Source organism: Gallus gallus, chromosome 2, assembly GCF_016699485.2.
Source record: "Gallus gallus isolate bGalGal1 chromosome 2, bGalGal1.mat.broiler.GRCg7b, whole genome shotgun sequence".
Lineage (NCBI taxonomy): Eukaryota > Metazoa > Chordata > Aves > Galliformes > Phasianidae > Gallus > Gallus gallus.
The window spans coordinates 39,720,336-39,742,912 of record NC_052533.1 but is presented as its reverse complement, the minus strand read 5'-3'; the positions used below and the strand labels follow the sequence as shown (position 1 = coordinate 39,742,912).

Below are 22,577 nucleotides of genomic sequence, written 5' to 3'. Positions count from 1 at the left end.
GCTTCCATGAGTCACCACACATGACATAGAACGAAAACCTTCACTACAAGGAGAGAAAGGAACCAGGATAAAGAAGGTCAGGTTTTCATTTACACTACAGAGCCTTTTAGGCTGATCTGGAAGCGTGTGAGGAAGCTTCAGAGTAGATCAGAATGAAGGCAGTTGGTGCTGAATTTACAGAATGCTTCTTATAAACACACACAAGATATGCATTTGTCAGAATGATTACATTCAGATTATACGGCTCCAGGAGAAACAGTTACAGTATGAGTAATTTTTAACAAATTAGCCAAAATCCACAAGGGTGAGGCTAGCTTTGTACAAAAACTCTAGACAGTTTACACAAAGTAAGGTCTTTTCAGTGCAAACACGTTCTCTTTCATACAATCAAGGCAATCTGTTACAACTAGGTCCTGGATCTACCAAATATGACCAAATCAATATCAATATTTGCCCCAAATCCTTCACAGTCCACCTGAGCAACACTTGGCCAGATGGTCAGGAATCAGCAGTCAGGCTGTCTAGCTTTTGGTTAAGCCTGGGGAAGAGATGAGGTAGAGGTGAGAAGGTAGGACCAGAAATTGACAGCCTGGGTCAACTTGGGCAAAGACCTAGCTTGCTCTTGGCACATCTGGCCTTAGCAGTATAGCCTTCTTAGAAGGCTAGGAAGAAGGCAGAAAAGCCACTCATGCATACGTTACTTTGTGCTGCAGTAAGCATAAGGTAGCATATCCATCAGCGAAGGAAACTACACTTCTTCACAGAAGTCCACCACAGAACAAGGAAGTGCAGAAAAGCAGTCAGAAAAGAGGAGCTGCCATTAAACTTGCATCCTATCAAATTACTCAATAGTACCTATATAGAAGGAAGTCATATCATGACAATAAAAGTTCTAGAAAAGGCTAGATGTTAAATATTTTGTGTTCTATAACTTGTTGAATTTGGGTGTGTCACCGACACTATTTGGAGCACCTTGTTCTTATTGTTCAAGTGACTTTCTAGAGTCATGTGTTGAGACGAATACCTGAACTGCTTCAAAAGAAACATTGCCTGGCAGAAAGAAATATGTCCAGAAAGCACAAAGGAAAGGCTCAGATTTTGCAGTCTCAGAAGAGGCCAGAAAGCCTCCAGCCACCTGGAAGTTTTCCTCCACAAAAGGCAATTCCAAGGACCATTGGATTCAATGTCAGATTTAATATCACATGCAAGGCAGAGCCCCAGAATGAAGAGAAAATTATTAAACTCACTTGCAGAAAAAATAAGAACATCGTTGCACTCTTCACCTGTACAGGAACACATGAACATCAGTCCCCCATCATCCTTCTTTTCCTTCATCACACACTGCTCTGAGCTGGAGTCATCCAACATGTGACCATACAGCCTTTTCTGGGGATCATGGCAGATTGTTTCTAACGTCACATTTTCATCATTCCGTCTCCTAGGAAGGAAAAGGATAAATCAAAATCAAAAGAAGAATAATTGAGAAAGGGAGCAGACACGGTCATTCTAGCCCAATCTTTGCCTTGTTTGAAAGCTCAAAGGGGATTCATACAATACTGCGAGTTTTCCTCCTGCTCTCCTGAACGGGGAAATTTTGGTCGTGCCTGGGCTTCTCCACACTGGGGCATTTCTACAACGGTACAGCTACTCCTGTGTCATATTACCTCTGAGCTCCAAGGACTGCCTTGGAAAGTCTCACCCAGAACTATCCAGTTCATTGAGCATTAGGTTGTTGTGAACTTCAGAACATACCTTTGGTTTTTGTGGTCACTCTGCAGACAGTAAAAATCGGTGGGAAATTACGATAAAAACGGAGTGATTTCCTCAAAATCTGAGGAATTTCTAATGAGTCAGGATTTTTGGTTTTGTTCTTGAGGCCTGCAGATCACTACAACTTCGGCACTGAAGGAGTTACTTACTTGCAAAATGTTGTTTGTGAAAAACAAAACTGGTACAAACCAGAGTGAACTCACTGTCAGGGAAATATTTACAGCTGATAGTCTGGCCCAGATCCCTGCATTCTATCTTGATCCACAGGTTCTGTTTCATTGACACAAGGCTTAGAGGCAAAGAGCACTTTAAACACAGCTCTCAGACCATGTACCTTCTGGCTAAACTGGCACAAAAAAAGCCAGAGCGTATCTTCTATGGCACTAAAGTCACTTTGGATGGTAATAACAGACAACAAATACGTACTCAAGGAGCCCCGGACAAACACAGAAGCTTGCTGGAACAATTCTGTATTTCAAGCATCTTCATCCACTTACGCTCAACATCTCTTCAAGTCAATGGATGTAACTACTCCCTCATGAGTTGCTTAATCACCTAAGTAGTTCAAATCATACTTCTATAGCAGCAGCAATGTTGCAAATATTCACTTCTGTTCCATTTGTTCACTCAGGAACACATCAAGATTGTTGCTAGTGACCCTTGTCTTACCATTTGTGGAAGGGTAAAAACCGAGATTTTAGAGAGGAGGGTGAGTTTAGAGTCAGCAACAAATAAAGAGTTACAAGTCATCTTCACATGCTCTGTCTTTTTTTGGCACTTATGCTGTGTAAAAAGCAAAAGACAGCAAACACACTGTATACACATAGGAGTTTTTCTTTCCAATTAAGTGAAAGCATTTTCACCCATATGTGGTAAACAGAGATGATATGATAAGTGTAAAACTAGTTCACTGTGAAATCTGAGGGAGAACTGCAGCGGCACTAGAAAAAAATCCTCCTCTCAGTTTCAGACCTGTTTCTCACACTAAGTACTGTGGATAGGTGTAGTAAAATGTTTTGAGAAATAATCTGCCTCCTTCTGAGATAACAGAAGGCACAGGAACACAACTACTTTACAGAAATAATTAGTAATCCGCTAGAACATTCATAAAAGAGTTATAGTTAACTTCAACCAACTTTCCGTGTGCTGAGTAAAGATACAAGCTGAAAGAGGTAAATATACTCCTGGAGAAATAGCAGAGTGATTCAAAATATCTGAGCAACTTAGAAGACTAGTAAGTAATGAATGAGTTTGTGCTGTCTTTCCCACCTGAAGGATGAAATAACTTACCATACAGCTGCACAGACTTCGTTATTCTTCTCACAGATAGAAGTGATGTTGCAGTTGCTCGTGCACTGATCTTGGTTTGAGCACGTTGTTGCCTTAATGTCACAGAATTTGCATAGCCTGGGCAATTGCAGTCCATGTTCCCTAAATCTGTCTACAGTTGACATATTTCCAGCAAAAGGGAAAAGAAAAAAGAAAAAAGAGAAGGAAACTCAGTAATGGTACATTATCAGATTGTGTCAATGCTCAATATGAAAATAAAGTTTTCACCAGCAGGAAAAATATCCCATACCATAAACAACAACAAAAAAATCTCTAATATTGTGCAACTACCAATTTTCTTTGCAACAGGATAAGAGCCACACTGACAAGAAAGGGATGATCAAAGTGAATTGGAAATATCACGTCAGTGTCTACAGACTTCAGAGGATGCAAAGGCTTCTCTGTAATCTGCAGAATGAAGCTTAATCTGAGGCCAGTTTGTACCAACAGAACTACTCTGCAGTCATGCACTTACATTATTCACAGTCAGTGTATTGGTCCCTCATGTGCCATATATTGCATCATTGTCTGTTTGCCAAAGTAAGTGGGGAGACCACGGTGGGAATGCGCATCAGGTGAGTGTCATTGTTATGACACGGATCACGATGGATTTTGCAAGATTGTCTTCACCAACCTGAGGCATAGCCCACATGTCATTCCTAATCTCACTGCTGTTTGCAAAGAAGAAACACAGAGCTGGAACTTGCTGTCAGACTAAGTTAGATGGCATGTCAGATGTTATGGGTGAAACTCATGCTGGAAATGCAGCAGGGCATCCATGCAGCTCATGTGAGCTGCTGTGGGTGGGTTTGTGGGCTAACCCCAGGGATCTTAACTGATATATGCAATGACAGGCTCTCTTGTAGAATTCTACATGGCCCAACAGCTGTTTCTACACCTAGGCATTGAAGAGTTACTTGTACAAATACTCTATAGACAACAGACACAAAGTAAGACCTTTTCACTACAAAAGTTCTTTTTTCATACAAACAAGGTAATCTGTTACAATTAGCTCCTGGGTCTACCACATATGACTAAATCCATATCAGTATTTTCCCTTTATCTTCAAAGCCCACCTGAGCAAGGGTTGGCCAGACTGACAGGGATCAGCAGTCAGGCTGTCTGGCTTTTGGTTAAGCCTGGGGAAGAGATGAGGTAGACGTGAAGAGGTAGCACCAAACATGGACAGCTCAGGTCAACTAGAGGGAGGACCTTCTAAATTGCTCCTGGCAAATCTTTTGCAGTTTTGCAACCTGAAGTTATTAGCTTTCTTGGAAGACTGATAAATAAGAGGCAGAAGTGTCTTGCAAATTTATACACTTTTGCCTTAGCACTACCATGCACCATGTTTCCTAGATTTGGTAATAGCATCCCAACCCTTTCTTATCTTAGAGAGTACGGATTACATTATATCCTTTTCTGGGCAATATGCACTTTATGAGGACCGTGCAGTGGGCCAAACTCATTTAGAAGAATGTTTGCAAAAATATGAGGTGGCCATTGCTGCCCTGTGCAAGACCTGATTCTGTTTAAGGAAGATAGAATTGTGGGATGCAGATGGAAAAGGAAAATAAAATGAGGTATGTGCGTGTGCACATTCAAGTGACTTTCTAGAGCCATGTGTTGAGACGAATACCTGAACTGCTTCAAAAGAAACATTGCCTGGCAGAAAGAAATATGTCCAGAAAGCACAAAGGAAAGGCTCAGATTTTGCAGTCTCAGAAGAGGCCAGAAAGCCTCCAGCCACCTGGAAGTTTTCCTCCACAAAAGGCAATTCCAAGGACCATTGGATTCAATGTCAGATTTAATATCACATGCAAGGCAGAGCCCCAGAATGAAGAGAAAATTATTAAACTCACTTGCAGAAAAAATAAGAACATCGTTGCACTCTTCACCTGTACAGGAACACATGAACATCAGTCCCCCATCATCCTTCTTTTCCTTCATCACACACTGCTCTGAGCTGGAGTCATCCAACATGTGACCATACAGCCTTTTCTGGGGATCATGGCAGATTGTTTCTAACGTCACATTTTCATCATTCCGTCTCCTAGGAAGGAAAAGGATAAATCAAAATCAAAAGAAGAATAATTGAGAAAGGGAGCAGACACGGTCATTCTAGCCCAATCTTTGCCTTGTTTGAAAGCTCAAAGGGGATTCATACAATACTGCGAGTTTTCCTCCTGCTCTCCTGAACGGGGAAATTTTGGTCGTGCCTGGGCTTCTCCACACTGGGGCATTTCTACAACGGTACAGCTACTCCTGTGTCATATTACCTCTGAGCTCCAAGGACTGCCTTGGAAAGTCTCACCCAGAACTATCCAACCTAATGCTCAATGAACTGCTGTGAACTTCAGAACATACCTTTGGTTTTTGTGGTCACTCTGCAGACAGTAAAAATCGGTGGGAAATTACGACAAAAACGGAGTGATTTCCTCAAAATCTGAGGAATTTCTAATGAGTCAGGATTTTTGGTTTTGTTCTTGAGGCCTGCAGACCACCACAACTTCGGCACTGAAGGAGTTACTTACTTGCAGAACGTTGTTTGTGAAAAACGAAACAAAACTGGTGCAAACCAGAGTGAACTCACTGTCAGGGAAATATTTACAGCTGACAGTCTGGCCCAGATCCCTGCATTCTATCTTGATCCACAGGTTCTGTTTCATTGACACAAGGCTTAGAGGCAAAGAGCACTTTAAACACAGCTCTCAGACCATGTACCTTCTGGCTAAACTGGCACAAAAAAAGCCAGAGCGTATCTTCTATGGCACTAAAGTCACTTTGGATGGTAATAACAGACAACAAATACGTACTCAAGGAGCCCCGGACAAACACAGAAGCTTGCTGGAACAATTCTGCATTTCAAGCATCTTCATCCACTTACGCTCAACATCTCTTCAAGTCAATGGATGTAACTACTCCCTCATGAGTTGCTTAATCACCTAAGTAGTTCAAATCATACTTCTATAGCAGCAGCAATGTTGCAAATATTCACTTCTGTTCCATTTGTTCACTCAGGAACATGTCAAGACCGTTGCTAGTGACCTCTGGCTTACCATTTATGGAAGGGTAAAAACCGAGATTTTAGAGAGGAGGGTGAGTTTAGAGTCAGCAACAAATAAAGAGTTACAAGTCATCTTCACATGCTCTGTCTTTTTTTGGCACTTATTTATGCTGTGTAAAAAGCAAAAGACAGCAAACACACTGTATACACATAGGAGTTTTTCTTTCCAATTAAGTGACAGCATTTCCACCTACACATGGTAAACAAGGTTGATATGATAAGTGTAAATAATCCAGTTTACTGTGAAATCTGAGGGAGCTGGAACTGAACTGCTTCAAATAAACAAACAAGCAAACAAATAAAGTCACTAAAACATTTTATATCAGAATTCTTAACTTCAAGCGACGCTCAATATGCTGAGTGAAAATAACAGCTAGAAGCGGTACAGACGAGTCTGCTGAAATACCATAGAGATTCAGAATATCTGAGCTATTCAGAAAGGTACTGAGTAACGATGAACGAGTTTGTGCTGTCTTTCCCACCTGAAGGATGAAATAACTTACCATACAGCTGCACAGACTTCGTTATTCTTCTCACAGATAGAAGTGATGTTGCAGTTGCTCTTGCACTGATCTTGGTTTGAGCACGTTGTTGCTTTAACGTCACAAAATTTGCATAGCCTGGGCAATTGCAGTCCATTTTCCTTGCTTCTATCTACAGATGACATATTTCCAGCAAAAGGGGGGGAGGGGGGGAAAAAGAGAAGGAAACTCAGTAATGGTACATTATCAGATTGTGTCAATGCTCAATATGAAAATAAAGTTTTCACCAGCAGGAAAAATATCCCACACCATAAATTAAAAAAAAAATCTCTAATATTGTGCAACTACCAATTTTCTTTGCAACAGGATAAGAGCCACACTGACAAGAAAGGGATGATCAAAGTGAATTGGAAATATCACGTCAGTGTCTACAGACTTCAGAGGATGCAAAGGTTTCTCTGTAATCTGCAGAATGAAGCTTAATCTGAGGCCAGTTTGTACCAACAGAACTACTCTGCAGTCATGCACTTACATTATTCACAGTCAGCGTATTGGTCCCTCATGTGCCATATATTGCATCATTGTCTGTTTGCTAAAGTAAGTGGGGAGACCATGGTGGGAATGCGCATCAGGTGAGTGTCATTGTTATGACATGGATCATGATGGATTTTGCAAGATTGTCTTCACCAACCTGAGGCATAGCCCAAGTGTCATTCCTAATCTCACTGCTGTTTGCAAAGAAGAAACACAGAGCTGGAACTTGCTGTCAGACTAAGTTAGATGGCATGTCAGATGTTATGGGTGAAACTCATGCTGGAAATGCAGCAGGGCATCCATGCAGCTCATGTGAGCTGCTGTGGGTGGGTTTGTGGGCTAACCCCAGGGGTCTTAACTGGAACTAATATGCAATGACAGTCTCTCTTGTAGAATTCTACATGGCCCAACAGCTATGTTTCTACACCCAGGCATTGAAGAAATACTTGCTTACTGGTTGCAGAAGTCTTAGCACTCTCCACCTGCTTCAGTGTATAAGCAGTAAAGGAAATGTTATTTATCCCAGTTTCATGAATTTCAGGAAACATATTTTTAGTTCAAAAGATATTTTAAAAAAGCTAGCATGAGTGTAAGGAACTGAAAATGCCAACTCAAACTGTTTTCTGAATCTGAAATGAATATGCAACTGTATCTGTAGTGGAGTACACTATTTACAACAGTTTCATTCTGACTCACTTTGTAACATATTTGGTCAAGTAGGCTGAATCACTTTATGGTGATGCTAAGCTTCATGTAGCACAGCTCTTTTCTTACAGCCACCTGTGTGTTACAATCATGTTCATATTGCTCTCTATGGGCTAATGTTGCTAGTCAACCAACAATAGGCAATCAGGGATTTGTAATGTATCCCTTTCTCCACTACTGGCAGAGAAATAGTATTTTCCTTCAAGATCTTCACTCTTCACTACTATTAGAATGCTTTCTTATAGGAATTAAATACACACACTTTTTCTTGAAGGAAAAGAAGGCTCCTTGCTAGCATTTCAATGGATTTCTGAGCCATTGTGAGGGACTAGAAGAAGGGTCTTCCATCCTCACCCAAATTATACATCCTTCTTCTCATCACTAGCATGTTCCTATACTGACCTCAGACTCAGATCTTATTTGCCACTGCAACCAGTCATGAAATTCCCAATGATTTTAATCACAAAATTGCATGTGGTGGAAGGGACCTCAAGAGATCATTGAGTGCAAGCCCCCTGCTAAAGCAGTTTCCCTACAGTAGGTTGAACAGGTAGGCATCCAGACAGATCTCGAATAATTCCATAGAAGGAGACTCCACAAAACCACTGGGCATCCTGTTTCAGTGCTTGGTCACCCTTACTGTAAAGAATTTCTTCCACATGTTTGTATGGAAATTCTTATGTTTAAGGTTTAGGCCATTACTCCTTGTCCTATCATTCTGCACCATTGAGAAGAGCCCGGCCTCATCCATTTGCCTCCCACCTCCCTTTAGATATTTATAAACATTAATCAGATCCCCCCTCAGCCTTTTTTCCCTCAGGCTGAACAGACCCAGGTTACTCAGCCTTTCCTCATAAGGGAGATGCTCCAGACCCTTAATCATCTTTGTGGCCCTCCACTGGACTCCTAGGAGATTCCTGTCTTTTTCGAACTGGGGAGCCCAGTATTCTAAATGTGGCCTCACCAGGGCAGAGTAGAGGGAGGGGATCACCTCCCTTGACCTGCTAGCCACGCTCTTTTTAATGCACCTCAGAATACCACTGACCTTCTTCACCACAAGGGCACACTGCTGGCTCATAGTCAACCTGTAGCCCACCAGAACACCCAGGTTCTTTTCTGCAGAGCTCCTCTCCAGGAGGTCATCCTCTAACCTGTACTAATACATGCAGTTATTCCTTCCCACATGCAAGACTCTACACTTGCTTACGTTACACTTCATCAGGTTCCTGCCTGCCCAACACTCCAGTTTGTCTAATGGTATTAGAAACTGCTACGCTGAGGTGAGGGTTATGATGAGCTCAGTGGGAGCACCCATTAGGGTGGAGAATGCTGGCAGTACGTTACAGGTTGGCTGGATTTTAAGCCTGAGGTAAACATTTCTTGTCCATGACCACTTGTGTTGCAACAACTCCTAGAAGCCAAGCAGGTGTGGCAGGATCTTGAAAGGTCTAGTATCTAGTGCCCTATAAAATATGTACTCATTTATATATACTATTTATATGGTAAATTGCCTCTCTTTTTGGGATGGTACCTCTTATTTGCCAAATGTCAAAGAGAAATTAATAGCTGTATTAACTTTTTTGGCTACAGTGATGATCAAAGCACTGACAATGAGGGATTGTCCCTCCACCCACTGAGGGACAATCTACCTTCCTAAAGACTTGGACAAGCAATACAGATAAATATTAAGGAGATACTGTTTTTACAGATGGGCCACAGAGATAGCCCTAGCTAAGTTCACACAGGAAACCTGTGGTATGGTGCAAGGTGGGTAACAGCTCAGGGGAATGACATCTACTCAAACTTCAGACTTCAGCTGCACTGACGCTGCTTTCAGCTCTGAGCCCTCCAGGCTCCACATTTCACTGGGCAGCTGTACTTCAATGGTATCTCTGTCACAGGCATGACCCAGCCCTCCTCAGTCTCCTCAAGGCTAGAGCCAAAGACTGTGTGACAGAACATCCTCACCTAAAGCTTTTCAAGCACATTGTGTTTGCTGAGAGATAGAGACGTTTCTGTGCTTTTCCCACCCATGCCAGTTCTGCCAAGTCTCATCCACTGGAACAAGCAGATGGAAATATGTTTCAGCCTCTTCCCAGGGAGAGATCTCCAAACCAGGCAGTTTGATTTTAATAATAATAATAATAATAATAATAATAAAAACATCCAGATAGGGAGCAGCAATCCCCTGCAAAGTCACAAACTCTGAATTTCTAACATAGAGCTGTGTAGGCTTTAATTCAATTGCTATCAAAAGGCTGGGTAGTAACAGCCAGTTTCTTTCTAAACAGGTTACATTAATGGCAAAAGCTAAAAAGTTTTAGGACTTCCAGAACTGAGTGGCCTTGAATTTTCTCCCAGAAGTTCTTGTAATAGAAGTTGAAAATACAGTGCTTCTGTTTTCACTCCCCTGACTAGTATTCATAGTATTGGATAAACAGTTCAGGTACACAAACAAATCAGCTGCACTTCAGCATCTGATTTGAAGTGGGACTGCAGTTTACTTCCCAAATACTTTTCACATTGCTGTTGCAGGTGTTGGGTGTATTGTACACTGCTACAGCTTGGCCTTGCCCTCTCTGAAAACCCATCCAGTTCTAGACTAATTGGGTTAAGGACACATTTGACCATTCCCTATCAGACTGATGCTGAACTGAATCTCTGCAAATGTTCTGAAATCAAATGGAGCCATAGGCAAACCTCAACATCACTCTCTCCTGATTACAGAAATGCTACCAGACTCTCATGACTCAGAGGAAATATTAGTCTGCATCCAAGTCACACAAACTCAGACCTGCCTCTAATCAATGCATCTTTCCTGGAGAATGGCAAGGTATAGCCCTTTCATAGATAATTTTACTCAGTAATTCCCCAGTGGTCCTACAAGCAATGAGTAGCTCATGACCAGCAAGATTACACCTCTTCTGCTAGCCCACAGAACGTTAATTTGGTAGTTAATCTTTGAAACTGCTTAACTACCTTTAATCTAAACTGCTTGACTACCTGGTCATCCACTTTGTATGACAGGAGCCAACTCCTCAAGACTTTGTCTTGTTCAGAAAAGTAAAATTACATTACTGCTGTGGACAGAAGCAGTCTTTCCTTTTTCTGTTAAAAAAAAACCAACTAACAAAAAAAACTACAACAAAAAACATGTGGATATAATGGGAAAGTCAACAGAAAAAAACAGATTTGAACGTCTGAAGGACAACATTCTAAAATGTGTACTTGCTTCTTATGTGAGCTTTTTTCATCTACTCTCTAATGTTAGTTCCCTTGTTTTTACTTCTTATTTTGACTTCTGCAGGAAGTCTAATTCTAGCTTTCCTTGCTTCTTTGTCCATGAAGACTGCTCAAAAAAGACAGCAGTTTCTTGGCTAAGAAGATTTCAGCTGACCACCACCTATCAGTCATCATGGTTAAAACGCATGGAACATGCAAGCCAACACCTGGGCTGGACATTATGGAAGAGACACCAGAACAGCCACAGAGGAAATATCAACACCATGGCTTCTGGTGGAGCCAGACTTGTGGGACAATACTTTTAATCCATGGTTCACTTCTTTCTTTTGACTTCTTGGGCTCTTACAAACAGTATGCCTCATCTCAAGCCTACTGACTGTCTTGAAGTTGTTTGCTTTGCATCTGTTGTTCACAGACCTGTAATTTTCATTGAGAACTCACTCTACAGTTTACATTTCTCCTATTTTTACTGATTTATTTCTTAATATCCTTATAGGCCTCTCAAAAGTCAGCAATATTTAAATAAAACCCAAACCACCATGTTGTCTTTTTGGGAATATCTACATTGGAAATTTTTGTTTACGTATTACGACACATTTCAGAAATATCTGCCAATTTCTCTCACTTCTATCTTGTAAGACGCAATTACTCCTACCCAATGCCTTTCGTACATGTATACATATTAAACAGCATTTCTGAGCAGATAGATTTCACCTCTTTCAAAAAACATTGCTGAGGGCGATGTTGGGATGAGAACTCATCTGCTATGAAGTAATTCCAGATAATAGCAGAGGTTTCATTTAAGATTTCACTACACCACATCATGGAAATCTGCATGGAGAAGGATGTCTTTATCAGAAAGAACAGAAGGAAGCTGTCCTTATTCCACCAGAGAACAACTCCATGGCCTTGTGTCTCAATAGCTGAATAGCACAGTAGTAGCTCCAAAGAAAATCCAAAATGTATTAACCTCCTCATCCAATACATAGAGACTAAGTTTTTCTAGGAACATTACTATATACAACATTTTTTCTGTTTTGCCTACCACTTCCAGTACATGACCTATAACCTCAGCAGAACTTCAAAACAAATGGGAACACCACCAGAATCACAGAAATGAAGTGCTGTTGCAAAACCACTCTTTGTATTCCTAAAAAGCCTTCTAAGTATTGATGATTCAAGTGTAGAAGGGAGAAGGTGTCAAGGAAAAAGAGTGATCTGAGCTTTGTTCTTCATGCTTGGAAACATCCTGATGACTATTCTTTATTATACTGGTTATGTTCAGTGCAGTAGTACGAGAAGGAAAAGAGAGTATCATAATCAACTCTAAAGATTCAAAAATCATGAGTCACAAAATCACAGGACAAGACAGAGAAATTATAGAAATAAAATAAGTTAGGAAGAAAAAAAAAACACACCCAAAAGCAAACAAACAAAAAACCAAAACCTGGGTTTTACTTTATTTACCATTGTTACACTCTTAGAGTGCATTTGAGTAATGTTTGGAAACTTTGGCCACAAACAGTTGGAAACTTACTAACTTACAAAATGAAAAGTTAAAAAAATAAAAAGCAGTACATTCCAGGAGCCTGATCTTCAAGAAAAATATCAGCTATTGTGTGACTCATGATAAAATCACAGGATTTGGCAACGCTGCAGATCATCAGGTAACTCCCATTGCAACACACAGGGGTAACCCATGAAGCAAGTATTTTCAGGTTTTCAGCTACAGCTGACACTTTTGAGTTTAATGCCAAAATTAGCTGAAATGAGTATGAACTCATACAGTTCGTAGAGTCTTGGATCATGCTTTGGGCTACGATCCTTAATCTCAACTATAATTTAGGCCAGCGGGAATGCTATAGGAACAGCACTTTTGTGACTGCTTCTATTAACAGCAATGATGATCAGCATGCTAAGTCAGCTCCCTTAAAGCCAAATATGAACTATCTTTCACATGCAACTAAAATATATCAGAGCAAAACTGGCTCCAGAAATGTTAAGTTCACCATATTTAACTGTCCCTGCGATAGGACTCCAGAAAACCGTGTTCCTCTCTGCACCCTCCTGTATCACAGACAGTCACAAATCCAGCTTGGTCTGCCCCTAGCAAGTCAATTCCTTCTCTTTCTTCAGGTTCTTCAACTTTTAGGTTTCCTATTGGTCCTCAGTCTTTCAGCCTAGCACAAGAGCTCTCTTAGTTGATGACTAAAGACATGCCTTTGTGTGATAAATGCACTTCTGTTTGCAAAATGGTTGGGACTATTGCGTTGCTTTCCTGTCCGATCATGCCCAGTCGAGGCTCTGCAAAGCACAAAGACCAAAATAATGTCCTTTTTGTGAATATAACTTCATGAATTAATTGGAGGAGATGCCCATCATTGCTTTTCCCTATCAGGTAAAGGGGTCTTGCCTGCCACATGAAAAAAATGCATGTCATGCCAATCAGATGGTAACAACATAAGATGGTTAATACAAGGAGACACATGTTCATCCCACAGTCTCCTGACCCATTCTATTACAAAGCAGACACTATGAGATGAGGGAGACCATCCAGGTAGGGCCCAAAGGTATGCACCCAATGGTGCACGTGGACTGCAGCCTCTGTTCTTCAGTCGTACCTGAGAAGTCTGCTAGATACTGATGAGTTAGATCTAGCCAGAATAGTGTCGAACCCTCAGTTCAACACAGGAAGGTCAAAGTAGAACTGGTTCACTACAGGTAGGCCATTGGGTGGGCCGCACTTAAACGTGGAAACCACTATTTCCAATCCACAGATTGGTAAGGAGCAGAAGGGCATGCACAGAGGGAGAAGGCAAAAGGAAAAGGAACAGGAGTTAGAAAACTTCATTTAACTCATCTCTGCAGTGGAAGTGCCTAGCTTTTAGCAATATGTGGAACTGGCAAAACCTTGCTTTAGGGATTGCTGCAGGCACTGACACTGAAACAGAATCATATCTGGCAGGAGTGAGGGGGTGGGACACAACTGGAGAAAATAAGGCAGGAAGCAGAACATTAAGCTGGAGATCTTGAGGATAAAAATCATTCTTGTATTTAAAGCATTAAAATAATACTATTTTTAGCTACTACTTCCAAAATGAGCTAACACTGGCAGTTTTAATCATGGGCTGGGCTCCCCACACTCATATAAGGAATGGTAGTGAGCTGCCTGTCTGAAACACGTCTCAGAACTGAGCTAGCTGCCTTCACTGAAATTACTCCTGACTCACATTAGTTCAGGTGAAGAGACTCCAGCTCTGCACTTACAATGAAATGTGATCATACTCTGAAAACAGGCAGCAAGAATAACACTGCTGTGATGCTTTGACTAATGACCTGCAGATTTTAACTTTTTTTTACCTACAGATTTTAACTCGCTGTTCTCTTCCACATTTTCTGGCCACTGTCTAGCACTCCATGGTAGCCTACAACAGGCAGAACAAATGAATACTGTCTTCAGGCAAAAAGGCTGAAAAAATGATCTAAATGATGACTTCCCATAGGGCGCTCAAAAGGATGTTTCATCTTCTTCTGACTTTAACCTGCAGCCTCCCTAACACAGCCCATAAGCAGCACGAAGCACTGGAAAACGATACGTGATATAACACAAAGATCAATTTATTCAGCTATGACTACACAGTCTAGTTTTCCTGCATAATGCATTAAGTTCGGAATTTACTGGAAGCTGTCTTTGGTGGTTAACTCCTTCTGTGACTTTGGATATACAGCGAATATCAAGGAAAGCAATGCTCATCTAGTTCAGAAGACTGGGAAAAACAGCTTCCCTGCTTTGTTAAAACAAGAATGATCCATGGTTCAGGACTGACCTTTGCATAGCTAATTCTGACCTAATGCTAATTCTGCATATCCTGCAACTTCACCTCCTTTGAAACTCTGTTTGCAAAGTAAAAACTGCCATTACTTCATTTGAAACAGAGCTGAAAAAGTATAAACACTTTGGATTCATACAAATATTTTTCTAACTTAGATGCTCTGAAAATAGACAGTAGGCATTCAAGTATTAAATAGTTCTTTCTGTAATGCAGAAAAAAAGAAAATATTTTTCACGACAGAGGAGCTTGTGGGGCAAATCCCACAGTATTTACACATACACAATTAAGAATACTTCTGGCTCAGAGAAACACAAATATGCCTCCACGCCCAGCTACAGATCCTCACCACAACAAAAACATGCTACAGAACCTTCTATTAGCTTGAATGAAATTTCTGAACCTATCCTACCTCTCTCTCCAACTAGTTAATTAGTCTGTTTATAGGAACATGCTTCTCTGCACTCCTGCCCCCTCAACATTCACGCTGCCACCAATAAGCTACTTGAGAATATGACAGGGATTTTCATTCTTCGTAACAGCTTTGTGGAAGGTAAATCATTTGTCTTGGAAAAGTACATGTTCCTTCCAAAAGCTTAGTTTCTATTTTTTTTTTTTTTGCCCTTCTTTCTTTTACTACAAGAGACATGAGGAACGACCACTTGGAACCTATTCAACTCTATTTTCAAGCATCTATTTATTAAACTTCCAGTTTCCAACGGGGAAATTTGAGGGTTCACCTAGTACAGGTGGAACAGCATTTCAGGACATTTTCTAATAATATTATCACCAAGCTATCACAACTAATCGAAGTATTCTGCAGAAACAGGTCTTGGCTCCTAAGTTTATTTGCAAACCTACTGAATGAGCTCAGCGCCCCATACAAACTGAAAAATCCATGAGATTATTAAAAAGAAAAAAAGAAAAGAATTGCATTCTTAAGGTATCAACACTGCTTATCTAAAGAAATGACTTCATTACTAGCAGTAATGAATGTCTGTCCTGTGATAGCTGCTTAGTGCAAAGTTACAAACTTCCTTCTATATTGTATTACCAAATTCTGCCTTCATTCCCATGGGGAATTGCTGTTGCTGTACCTCTGACTGCCACAGCAGGTAGACACATGGGCACAGTCCTTTCTCTCCCCTGCAGACAACTTCCATGCCTGCACCTTGCTGTAGCGCTAAAGCAGGCAGCCCTCAGCTCCCACAGAGCAATGTGGAACCAAAGCTGCACAGAAATCAAAAATAGTAACATATTTGTTCAGCCAAACACTCAGAACTGACACTCCTACAGGGCTTTAGTCATAGTTAGTATCTGGCCTTGTCACGTTTAACTTTACAAATGGCTTCAAACAACTAAGTGCTGGCCTGGCATCCTCACAACACCACATCAGATTAACTGATCAAATCAAAGGGCTTGAGGTTGTACAGATCTGTATGCCAATCTCCAAGTCCTTTTGAAGTGTGATTGATTAACCTCAGTTTAGCCAGTGTCAGAATTGAGAATTATCACTCGTGAAGTTGCTGTGGTTTACTCAGTTACTTTTAAATCAACTGGAAGCTCAAGACGTGTGAATTCCATACGTAGAAAAGCTTTCCTAACATATCTGACCAGCTGCACAATTTTTAACATGAATATGAAAGCTTTAAATAGTTGGCAGAAAACTACCTCTTCCAAATGCAAGACTGACCCCTATGCTGACAGCACACAGCGACTCTGGTTGCAAAAAAAGCTGTTCCTAAAGAACATCCTAAAACTGCAGTTCACTCTTGCTGAAGCTACACTCTTGCTAAATATGTGTCCATAGTATATTCAAAAGAACACTAAGATACCTAAAATGCACAGGAAACGGTAAGAAATATTTTTGTATCAACGGCTATAGCTTATGAAGGATTTAAACCGACCAGCATATGTTTATTAACACTGCTCATTCACTCAGGAGACTGACAGGCACGTGCAAACCCTCTCTGGTTTGAGACAAAAGCCTTTACGGAAGGTCACGAAATACGTTACTTCAGGGGAAGAGTTTTATTTGCTTTTTAAAGTTGAGAAAATGAAGCACAAACACTTAAGACTGACAAACCACACAGAAAGGAAATTCAAAGTTACTTCTCACTCCCTCAGGCTCCCTTTCATACAGCTAGGTTGCTTTGTGAATCATAAAAAACTATCGCTGTCATATTTGCCATTTCATATTTTCATTTTTTCATTTTATTTGTTTTTGGCAATATCCCCTTGAAACTACTGGCACACTTGCTGAACAGTTTTTAGAAGGCATATAAGGCCATACCTATCTTCCCTCCATATGATGCGCTTTAAGGATAGGAAGCACGGTCACTGCAGTGTGAGCCACACGCTCCATGGCAGTTTCTGAGGGCCCAGAGGGCTCCTGTCACATGCGGCTTTCCACAGCCCTCAGCCAATGGCTCCTTTGGGATCCCACTGCACAGCCTCCCATTTGCACACCATTACTGGCATCCTATTTTTAGTACCATTCTTTTTTTATGCAAGGAAACACATTTTGAGAACAATTGTCTGCCTTTTGGAGAGGTCCTCAGACTGCTTTAAGAAAAATGACTGATTTCTTTCTCTATGAACACAACAGACCTTCCCTTTTCCTCTCCTCTGCAGTGAGCCCATACTGAAAATACCTGCACAAATGGTCACAGTTTGCAAAAAAACAAAAAACAAAAAACAAAACAACAAAAAAAACCCAACAAAAACCACACAAAAACAGCTCATCTCCTTTGGTTATTGGCTCCCATCCCACACTGCACATTCTCCTTCCTCACAGAGAAATCAGACTGGGGGTTTGATTTGCATTAATATTCACCTCACTGAGCCTCCCTCCACCTCCAAAAGGACGGTCTGAACCCAGAACCATTCTCCAGTCTAGACAGCTACCTGACCACGCAAAGCAACAAAGAATGTGGTGTGAGGAGCAGGAACCCATGGCTAGGGCAATGGAAAACCGTGTATTTCAACAGCAGCACCCAGGCTGGTCAGCCCTGAGCACACGGCCTCGTGGGCTGCGCTGCACTCAAGGCCTGTGTGTGTGCCCAGGTGTGAAGTGTGAGACACCTCAGAACAGGCCCCATAGCTGCTCAAATCCACTATGAAAGTAGTCAGGCGTTTATTTTGACTCTGCAGGGGACTGTGTAGGAAAAGTACTTTTGGCATCTCAAGTCAGTTACTAAGACTTACGGGAGACATTTGAAAGGACAGCTATCACTCTGAAACTTTATCAGCAGCAGCACACAGACCCATCAGAGATCATCCTCACAGGGTGCTGAAGGAGTCAGAGTAATCTTGTCCAAGAATACACTGTTTTCAAGAGAAAGGGATATGCAAATGGGACAGACAAAGCACAGATCCTCAATTTGAAGTGAAATACCTGATCTCGCTGCAGATCTGTAACCTGAATACAAAAAAAAAAAAAAAAACAAGAAAAACATTCAGCCAAATCACACCAATTCTGTTTTGTTTCAGGGGAAAATCTGATGAATATTTGGCTGAAACTACTACTACTCTGGGAAAACTCTCAGTCAACCCAGACAGAGGTCTTATCTGAGTATGAGATTTTGCTCTGAAACTCTTGTTGAACTTTAACTCTAACCTTCAAAGAGCCTGATTCTGACATTTCTTTATAATATTACTTATAATAGATTTGGTCCTTTAATAAAAAGAAATCAAAGGCAGTCTCAAAATATAATACTGTGATTGGAATTACATCACATTGGGGTACATCTGTTCAAACATCAGTTAAAGGGTCACATTCAAAAATACGTGGGGCCCAAGTGATGTAAGTAAGTCATTAGAATACTTGACGTATAACTGAATGGTTTAGAGTACATAAATTGCAGTCCTGCTGTCTTTTTACCATGGTAGAGAAATTCAAACTTGATTTCCTAATATATTCCCACACATGGCTCCATATTAAGTGCATGTAACTGGCCATCACAAGTGCATCTTCTGTGTCAAATGCTGGAGCACAGTCAGTTCACGGGTTAGGGACTGCTTTGTGCAAGTCCCGGGCATTCTTAGAGCATGATCTGAACAGTCTACACAGCCAGGATTGGAAATGGCCAAGCAAACTGTCTTCAGCCACAGCACTGCAGGTCCAACTTAAGCAAGGATGTGGTCTGCACAGAGACAGCCTCTATCTCATACTACAGAAAACAGTATGTGTGTACACCTACTGCCACTCAATCAGACCACAATTTCTGTAATATTTCATAACACAACTATATGTGTGGGGAGAAACTGTGTACACAAAAAGACTCACAGCTGCTCATTCAAAATAAGCATCTAAATTGATTAACCAGACAACTGTGCTTTTAAATCGGCAACCTTTACAGTTACATGATTCAGATGGATTTATAAATATTTGTTTTTCCAGATAAAAGAAGGGCATTAGCAGGACTGTTTTGAAAGTGCTTTTACTGCCACTATTCCTCCTTCCCAGCCACAAACAAATAAGGAAACAAAGCAAAAATGTGTTTAGGGTGCAAAATTTGTCATAACAGTCTCATCATGACAAGACTGGGGGATTTTGGTTTAAGATTAATATAAAAACCTACTAATGTAGGGATCACAAAGAAGCCTCATTTTGCTTAGCTTTTTGAAGACCTCTAACTCTTCAGGAATACTTGGGAGATCTGGAATTTAAGTTAAGGTATATCCTCCAACAAAAGGATACTCCTGCTATGGTCCCAACGTACAATAGCATCCATGCATTCTGACAAAAATGAATCCTGTGCTATTTCCTTCTCTAGATCCGAGCATAACTCATCCTTCCTAGTCTATTTGAAGTACAGTTTCCATGTAAAAAGTCTCATTTAACAAATCCACATCCTTTGCACACACAGAGACATCTCTGCCAGTGTTTATGCAAAAGTATTTATGGAGAGGCTCTATTCAGAGCTCCTTTTTGCTGTTAGGAGGCATTTTCCTCCAAGAAAATAATGCTTATGAACCATTTTGTCCTCACACAGTAAGATTTGAATGACAGATTCAGGAAAATAGTATGAAAAAGAAATTACTCTCCCTCATAATCCATCAGCTCAGCTAAAATAGTAAATCAGAGGAAAGTTAGATTCAAATGTAATCCCTTGGGAGTAGAATCACTTTGAATGGATTTGGGGAAAAACACAGATCATTCTCAAATTCAGTAGCTTGGATGATTATATTTGTCTCTGTCAAGTTACATGCAAAGAAGCAGAATAACACAATTTAATACCCCAGGGATATGTTCTCTTGATAGATGCATCTAACTTCCAGAACATGCAATGGAAATTACATACTGAGCATTGAGAAAAGAGCGCACACGTAAGAATACACACTTCTAATGATATCCAACCTTAGGAAAACTTCCTTTTGTTGACTTCTTTTGTAGAAATCCTACTGCTGTGGCATGTTGTTACAGGGTTATCAGATTTCTTGGTAAAGAAGCTTCTCTACCAGCAAAGCAGCATTTCCTTTATCTGCCAAGGGTAAACTTGCTAGCATATCCCTAGGTATTAGCTGTTTCTTTTTAATGCATTTGCAAATGACTCCCTCCAGCTACCTCTGGGACAGTGAATCAGCAACTGGTAATAACACTCTGCTGAAATAAGGGAAAGAGTAAGTCAGCTCGTTCATTTCTATTTGAGGCTGACATTTTACTGGGCTTGATGAAAAACAAAAATCTTGGGTGAAGCCTGTCCGTTGTGAAATGTGTTTCACCCATAAACATGTCCCTAGAAAATTCATTATTTCTAAACCAGAAGTGTAAGTAAATCATTCCGTTTACCATAAATTATTTCTACAACAGTCTCTTCTGTGTGTGTGTGCATGATCCTGCAGGTAAGTTCTCACATTTAAGAAGTTAGTGCTGGGCACTCAAAAATCCATGTGAAGGAACACAACAATTCTCACTATATACAACACATTAATCTGTGCAACCTACTGTAGGAAACCTGCTTTGGCAAGGGGGAGGTTGGACTTGATGATCCCGAAAGGTCCCTTCCAACCCCTATGATTCTGTGACTATCCACTACTTGCAGCAGCCAGGCCTAGAAAGGTTGACATTACGGCGTAAGTCGAGGACGCTCCTCCATTAGACACAGCTCAGTGGGAAGGAACTTGCCAGTCTAAAATGTTTAGTCTACCTGCCCAAAGACGTGTGAGGGACTGCAGACTCTTCCACTTTGTTTATGATGACGCAGAATAAAACTGTAAATAAACTCAGAACGTGAAATATACACATGGAGTTGGATTTCTAGGGTTTTCCTCTCCCAGTTGCCATTGATAGGGCCATTGTTTGCAATCTATAGCCTAAGTAATTCTCAAGATCATAATCTTTCAGCAGCACTCCAAAATAGCATACATGCCTGCAAGTTGCCTTTCTTAGAAGAAACACTGCAGGGAAGAAAGAAATCTAAATGTCTATAAATGTCCATAAAACAATTCCTTCTAATGTAGGAATTGTTTCAGGGAGAAAACTAGGAAGAGATAAGACAAACACAAGATCAAACGCATCAAGCAGCAGCTCAGAAGCAAATCTCCTGTTGACTTTTAACTTTCATCCGAATGCCTCACAGTTTCATCCAGTTACTTCAAAAATTTCTTCTAATAACTGAGAACTACAGAAAGCACGGGATGATACTTCTTAAACTTTTAAATAGTGCAGTTCACTTTTGGGAACAGAAGCAAACATTCCCTCTTCTGCAACCATGGGACAGAAAATGTCTACTGCCACATGTCTGAGTTAATTTAATAAGATAAGATCTGCAGCAGATGTTAATCTGTAACTTTTGAGTGCTGCTATGTCAAATTATACTAGCTAATGTTTAATGGCTTAGAGTCAGTAAGTGTTCCTAGATATTGGTGATAGCACATAATCATCTTTTGTCTAATGACCACTTACTCAACTGCAGAAATCAGTAATAGTCTGCAGGATGTCTAAGGGCTTTTATGAAATGCCTTGATCATTTTCATCAAATGCCAAAAGGACTAATAATTTTGTCATGAAAATACTATTTCAACAATTGCCATTCAGGAAGCTGTGCGTAACATGGCCATAGTAGCTGAACTACTCAGCATCCGTTCAAACATCATGAGCCAGTTGCAGGCTTTGTTATGGTTTCTGGCGTAACTGTTCAACGATACGGTCATCTCATTCTCTAAAGTTTTCATTCTGGTGTGTTGTTTTTTTTTCTTCCACAAATACTACACTTGTATAGAACAAAACACGTTTTCAAAAGTGCTCTCACAAAACAGAACAATTCCAAGCTTTCCAAACGCAATAATACCTTAATTTATACCAGAGGGAAGTACTCTGTAGGAACGAAGACATTTTTTAAATTCCTTGGATGCAAAATTTTAGAACTCATGCATATTTGAAATATCCTTCCAGTGGGTTAGTTAGCCATGTCTCTTAACTGTTTGTTACTTCTGGAGATGCTAGTATGAGTTCTGAAAGACATGAGTGAAGCCAGCCTGGTGGTAGTTACTGGCTGTATCACAGATTTCTAGGCTACAGGACCTCTACATCAGGAAGTGCTGGAATGATTTTCCCAGTCTGACCTTCTACAGGTAAAATCATTTCACCCAGCTATTCTTGCATCAAGCTCTAAC

At 40.6% G+C, this 22,577-nt stretch overlaps 1 protein-coding gene across 2 annotated transcripts in view; it reads right to left on the bottom strand.

Moving 5' to 3' along the window:
* The window catches only part of TGFBR2 (transforming growth factor beta receptor 2), a 64,075-nt gene that overhangs the window by 30,296 nt on the left and 11,202 nt on the right, over positions 1–22,577 (bottom strand). Inside the window, exons 2-5 of one of the 2 annotated variants that reach the window (XM_015281321.4) lie at positions 6,667–6,817; positions 4,959–5,149; positions 3,061–3,211; positions 1,248–1,438 (exon numbers count right to left, since the gene is read on the bottom strand). In XM_015281321.4, the coding sequence (XP_015136807.1) occupies positions 1,248–1,438; positions 3,061–3,211; positions 4,959–5,149; positions 6,667–6,817 (684 nt within the window). The remainder of the gene's footprint in view (positions 1–1,247; positions 1,439–3,060; positions 3,212–4,958; positions 5,150–6,666; positions 6,818–22,577) is intronic. The other variant, NM_205428.2, reaches the window with a different exon arrangement.